Genomic DNA, 6,816 nt, shown 5'->3' with positions numbered 1-6,816 from the left:
GACTGGGAATGACTGGTCACTATGACACACACTGACCACCAGGGGGCAGACGCTCAATGTAGGAGCTGTCCCCTGGTGGTCAGTGCGCTCCCACAGGGGGAGCTCTGCTCAGCCACAAGCCAGGCTGACGGCTGCCAGTACAGCAGTGGTGGTGGGAGCCTCTCCTGCCTCCTCAGCATCACTAAGGATGTCTGACTGCAGCTTAGGCCTGCTCCCCGCTGGCAAGTGGACATTCCCTGAGGGCTGCTGGGCTGCCAGAGTTATGTCTGACTGCCAGCTTGGGCCCGATCCCTCAGGGAGTGGGCCTAAGCCACCAGGTGGACATCCTCCGAGAGGTCCCAGACTGCAAGAGGGCACAGGCTGGGCTGAGGGACCCCCCACCCCTCCCGAGGGCACAAATTTTTGTGCACCGGGCCTCTAGTTTAATATAAAAACAGTCATCGTAATAAATTTGAAACATTTCTGTATCTAAATTCTACCTGGATCTGGCACGATGAGGAAGAATAGTTTTTGCTTCAGCTGCTACAAAGCCATCTGAGAGCCTCCAACTGTCCTGGAATCTGCCTGGATCTAAAATAGTTAAAAATAAGTAGTTAGGAGAAAATTAAACAAGTGTATATAACTATAAGCTAGCCAGGCTATAAATAATCTTTTTAAATGTTGGCTAGGAAAAAAATAGACTAAAAAAGGCATTCAGAAAAAAATGATTTATATAAATGTACACAAATCGAACTATTTTGGGACTCTGGGGTCATTTGTCTAAAATAAGAATTAGATCATATAATTTGAGAATTATATAGGTTTCTTGTTGTCTCCTCTTCCTTTCTTGGTCCGTATTATTATTAATTTCATTGCTCATTTGAAGAGCTAGGATGACAGGAGAAACTAAAAATTTCTTATTTTTAGAAATTTATTGGAGGTTTTACTTTTATATTAATTTCATGCCACTATAATGCAATAAGAAAAGAAAATTATACTCAATATTTAGTCGAGTACTTTTTCTTTAAGGGATTGTCTCCATTAGGTTGCCATTTCAAAAATTATAGTATTTGAATAGATGCAGATGCACCTCGATACTTACCTACACTGAGCAGCGCTTCTATGAACTCTTCAGTCACCACAGGCAGAGGAAGACGAAATATGTCATAAAGTACTTCAAGCAGACCTCTCTGCAAATGCAAATAAATACAGTTCATTAACTTTTATGGGGGAAAAAAAATCTTTGCTTAATGATGTATTGAATGTTCTATTCTCAAAATAAAAAACTGATAAAAACAGAATAGGCTATACTACTCTCTGTCCGTGGATTCATTCTTTGACTCTGGCAGACAAAAAATCCAGGTTCCAGTCCAAAAATTCCTTTTCAAAATGGTGCACTGGCCGGGAACTTCTCCATAAGTCAGTCAACCCTCTTCACATGGAATGGAGAATTTCGGATTTCAAGCCCTTGCACCTGCCCCTCCAGGATGTCTACAAAATTGGTGGCATTGGTACTGTCCCTGTGGAGACTGGTATTCCCAAACCCAGTATAACTAATGGTTATCTTTGCTCGAGTCAGTGTTACAACTGAAGTCTGTTGAAATGCATTATAAAACTTGAGTGAAGCTCTTCCTAGGGACAATGTGGGCTTCAATGTCAATGACATGTCTATCCAAGATGCTCATCATGCACCATGGCTGGGGACAGCCAAAATGACCCATGAAGCAGCTGGCTTCACAGCTCAGGTGATTATCCTGAACTATCCAGGCCAAACCTGTGCTGACTGTTTGCAAGTTTGCTGATTAAACCTGTGAGAAGATTGATCGTCATTCTGGGAAGAAGCTGGAAGATTGCCCCAAATTCTAGAAATCTGTTGATACTGTCATCATTGCTGTGGTTCCTGGCAAGCCCAGATGTGTTGAGAGCTCCTCCTCTGGTTCATTTTGCTGTTCATGATATGAGACAGACGGTTGCTGTGGGTGTCATCAAAGCAGTGGGCAAGAAGGCTGCTGGAGCTGGCAAAGTCACCAAGTCTGCCAGAGGTCTCAGGATCTCAGAAGGCTACATGAATATTGCCACTAATACCTGACACCCAGTCTTAATCAGCACTGGAAGGAAGAACAGTCTCAGAACTGTTGTCTCTATTGGCCATGTATATTTAATAGTTTAAAAAAATTGTTACTGATAATGCATTGAAAACCTTCAGAAGGAAGGGAAAATGTTTGTGGACCATTTGTTCTGAGAGAGGGGGAGGGGGACTTTAAATTATTAAGTTTTTAAAATTAATACTTTTCAATGAAAACCACTTGACCAACCATTTGTCACACAATTTTGAGACCCACTAAAACACAGTTTCTTAAGAGAGAAACAAAACAACCAAAAAAACAAAACAAAACCCAATATATTTCAGAAAACTACTGCTATCAGGCCTATATTAGATAAAAAATATATTAGACAAAAAATAACTATTAAATGCTTACTAAATACAAAATTTAATCTCTTCAATAAATCTTTAGTAACCCCATTGTACACATGAAGACACAGGTTTAAAGGTTAAAAGCAATATGCCTACCCAGCAGGCATGGCTCAGTGGTTGAGCATTAACCTATGAACCATGAGGTCACAGTTTGATTCCCAGTGTCCTGGTGTGGGCTTGATCCCTAGTGGGGGTGTGCTGAAGGCAGCCAATCAATGATTCTCTCTCATCACTCATGTTTCTTTCTCTCTCTCTCTCTTTTTCTCTCACACATACTCTCTCTTTCCCTTCCTCTATGAAATCAATAAAAATATGTATTTTTAAAAAGTAGTATGCCCAAGGTCATAGAACTATAAGTAAAGCTAGTAGTCAAACTTCAATCAACTAGACTCCAAAAACTATGTTCCTTCATCACTGCTGAGTAAGAAGTCAACTAAACTGCCCCAACCTCTAGATGCCTGCTTCTGGATCTTTCCACCTATAACCACATCCATTTCCACCATCACCTGAAATAACCTTTTTACAATTACTTTCTTCTATTAAAAGTCCAAAAAATGAAACAATCAGAATAACTTTTACAAACCCTTATTTCCATATTTGGTATGCAAAGTACTCCAATTAGAGATTGAATCCCAGAGTTTCCAGGTTTACATAAATTAATAATACCTAAAGTATAAAAAGAAAAAAAATCATTGACTTGAATTTCAAAAAAAGTAATTTATATTTTTCTCTTTGAGTTTGGGTTCAAAATTATTTGCTTAAGTCATCAAAATGGTATTTCTCAAACTCAGATGTTTGATGTAATGTGAGAGATTACAGATTATGATACAGTCTCTATAGATCAGGGGTCCTCAAAATACGGCCCGCAGACCACATGCAAATACAAATATTGTATTTGTTCCCGTTTTGTTTTTTTTACTTCAAAATAAGATATGTGCAGTGTGCATAAGAATTTGCTCATAGTTTTTTTTTAAACTATAGTCCAGCCCTCCAACGGTCTGAGGGACAGTGAACTGGCCCCCTGTTTAAAAAGTTTGAGGACCCCTGCTATAGATCATACTCTGCACTAATCAGGAAAACGGGTGGTTGCATCTCATGAAGCAACTGTGTTCTGGAGTTCATTTGTCAATCAATTGTGGATTTTGAAATATATATAATAATGTTACAAATATACAAAAGCTTATAACTCATGAACAGTACCACAGTGTCTAAATACTATTTAGAAAATTATTTCTGTGAGAAAAATGTTTTCAGAGTTCTAACTTGTAATGCCGGTATTTTTCTGCTTACTTCATTAGGAGGGTTGAAAACTCTCAACGGCCTAAGTTTCTAATGATGGATCAGTATATAAGGGATAGAGGACAAACTGAAGCATGGTAGAAATAATGTTTAAGAGATGCAGGGGAATAGAATGGCAGAGCTTAGAGACTGGAGGTAAGGAGAATGAGAAGATAGTAGCTAGGCTGTCCTGGTGGTTAGAGCAGGATAGAATTCATGTGTTGGTAAGACAGAAACTGCTCTAATGGCAAGGAAGCTGAAGGATGGCAAAAGATGATAGTTGTAGCTAAAGGAAACTAAGTTAGAGTGAATTCTGAAGTAAGGGCAGTGATAGTTAAACTTGGCAGAAGGACTGTGTTGGTTTCTATGTTAAAATAGTGCGTGGAGGCTGGTTAAGTATAAAAAAGAATGTGTGATTGTTGGGCCCTCATAAATACCTAGTTTATCCACGAGGGTATGGGGAAATAGGTAGTCATGAGGACACAGCATGGAGATTTTACCAAAGCACTGAGAGGTCAGGGGAAGTCACTGAATACATACTGGCTAGGGGCCAATGGCTGGGATAGTAATTTGTATGAAAAAGATATCTTAGCGTTACCTAGGTAACACAGATATGTTTAGGAAAATTTTCTTCTGTTTACTGCTACACTCCTTTGTATGCTATTCCTTAAATTATTCTACAAAGTCAAGAAGGAAGAAGGTATTTATTAATATAAAATAGCACACTTAGTGGTGGTATTATTTTAAGAAATATGTTTGCTTTCTATTCCACAGAAAGATAAAGCATACTTACTCCCTCTTCTCAAGAAATGTAAGACTACTAATAGCCTACACCTTGCTTATTTGGTATTAATTATGTTTTATATTGTCCTTTTAGGTAACAAACTTTAGTTACATATACAGCTAACACCCTCATATATACATATATATATATATCCATATATATATACATCCATATATATATATACACACACATCCATATATATATATATATATATATATACACACACACACACACACATATATATATCATGTTTAATTTTTTTAATTGCCCAGGTAATCCTGAGTACATAGACTTACAAATAGTCAATTTTAATAATTCTGTGCAAATTCTTTTAGGTCTAAAAATAACATGTAAGACTAGATTAACATCTACATTAGATGCTGCATAATAACTTAACATTTGAAAACAAAGTCAAGTAACTTACCTGCCCATGACCGGAATGTTGCTATGATTCCCATTTTACTGGCTAGAAACCTTGCTTCTCTGTCTTCTCTGTGTGTGGTAGTGGAGGGGGAGGAAAGAGGGAGTCAAAGAAATATGTTAAAATAAAAAGTGAGTTTTTCCTGGTACTGTATCAGAATAAGCACTATCATTAGTTAGCAATTGAGTATTTACACAGGAAATTAAACAACTTGTTAAAAAACACAAACATTAGATCTACCTCAAAGCAAATTACCTAATTACATGGGAAACTCCCTCGGATGAAATTAGAAAAATAGTTATAATTTGTAATAATTAGATTAACCTAAAAATTGAAAGATGTGTCAAAACAAATGACAGATGTCATGAAACATTGATTTTGATTGAAGGCTTCGCAATTTTGCGCTACAACATAACTTAGAGCTGCATTCGCCAATAATTCCCGTTTAAATATTCACTTGCTACTATTATTATGGGACAGAGGGAGTAACTTATTTTAAACCATGTTGTGAATCTTCAATTGGAGAGGGAGTTTCCCATGTAATTAGGTAATTTGCTTTGAGGTAGATCTAATGTTTGTGTTTTTTAACAAGTTGTTTAATTTCCTGTGTAAATACTCAATTGCTAACTAATGATAGTGCTTATTCTGATACAGTACCAGGAAAAACTCACTTTTTATTTTAACATATTTCTTTGACTCCCTCTTTCCTCCCCCTCCACTACCACACACAGAGAAGACAGAGAAGCAAGGTTTCTAGCCAGTAAAATGGGAATCATAGCAACATTCCGGTCATGGGCAGGTAAGTTACTTGACTTTGTTTTCAAATGTTAAGTTATTATGCAGCATCTAATGTAGATGTTAATCTAGTCTTACATGTTATTTTTAGACCTAAAAGAATTTGCACAGAATTATTAAAATTGACTATTTGTAAGTCTATGTACTCAGGATTACCTGGGCAATTAAAAAAATTAAACATGATATATATATGTGTGTGTGTGTATATATATATATATATATATATATATATATATATATATATATATATATATATATATATATATATATATATATATATATATATATATATATATATATATATATATATATATATATATATATATATATATATATATATATATATATATATATATACACACACACACACACACATATATATATCATGTTTAATTTTTTTAATTGCCCAGGTAATCCTGAGTACATAGACTTACAAATAGTCAATTTTAATAATTCTGTGCAAATTCTTTTAGGTCTAAAAATAACATGTAAGACTAGATTAACATCTACATTAGATGCTGCATAATAACTTAACATTTGAAAACAAAGTCAAGTAACTTACCTGCCCATGACCGGAATGTTGCTATGATTCCCATTTTACTGGCTAGAAACCTTGCTTCTCTGTCTTCTCTGTGTGTGGTAGTGGAGGGGGAGGAAAGAGGGAGTCAAAGAAATATGTTAAAATAAAAAGTGAGTTTTTCCTGGTACTGTATCAGAATAAGCACTATCATTAGTTAGCAATTGAGTATTTACACAGGAAATTAAACAACTTGTTAAAAAACACAAACATTAGATCTACCTCAAAGCAAATTACCTAATTACATGGGAAACTCCCTCTCCAATTGAAGATTCACAACATGGTTTAAAATAAGTTACTCCCTCTGTCCCATAATAATAGTAGCAAGTGAATATTTAAACGGGAATTATTGGCGAATGCAGCTCTAAGTTATGTTGTAGCGCAAAATTGCGAAGCCTTCAATCAAAATCAATGTTTCATGACATCTGTCATTTGTTTTGACACATCTTTCAATTTTTAGGTTAATCTAATTATTACAAATTATAACTATTTTTCTAATTTCATCC

General features: G+C 35.8%; 1 protein-coding gene across 10 annotated transcripts in view; it reads right to left on the bottom strand.

The window, feature by feature from the left end:
* Positions 1–6,816, bottom strand: part of RICTOR (RPTOR independent companion of MTOR, complex 2) — a 96,969-nt gene that overhangs the window by 32,295 nt on the left and 57,858 nt on the right. For 8 of the 10 annotated variants that reach the window (XM_014544853.1, XM_014544857.1, XM_014544856.1 and 5 more), the window contains 4 exons: positions 6,296–6,363; positions 3,039–3,121; positions 1,082–1,169; positions 480–570 (listed from right to left, as the gene is read on the bottom strand). In XM_014544853.1, the coding sequence (XP_014400339.1) occupies positions 480–570; positions 1,082–1,169; positions 3,039–3,121; positions 6,296–6,363 (330 nt within the window). Of the gene's footprint in view, positions 1–479; positions 571–1,081; positions 1,170–3,038; positions 3,122–4,941; positions 5,010–6,295; positions 6,364–6,816 lie in introns of those variants that run through there. The other 2 variants (XM_005872572.2, XM_014544860.1) reach the window with 1 other exon arrangement.

Source organism: Myotis brandtii, unplaced genomic scaffold (assembly GCF_000412655.1).
Source record: "Myotis brandtii unplaced genomic scaffold, ASM41265v1 scaffold384, whole genome shotgun sequence".
In the NCBI taxonomy this organism is placed as follows: domain Eukaryota; kingdom Metazoa; phylum Chordata; class Mammalia; order Chiroptera; family Vespertilionidae; genus Myotis; species Myotis brandtii.
The sequence above is the reverse complement of the archived record's forward strand: the minus strand, read 5'-3'. Positions and strand labels throughout refer to the sequence as shown.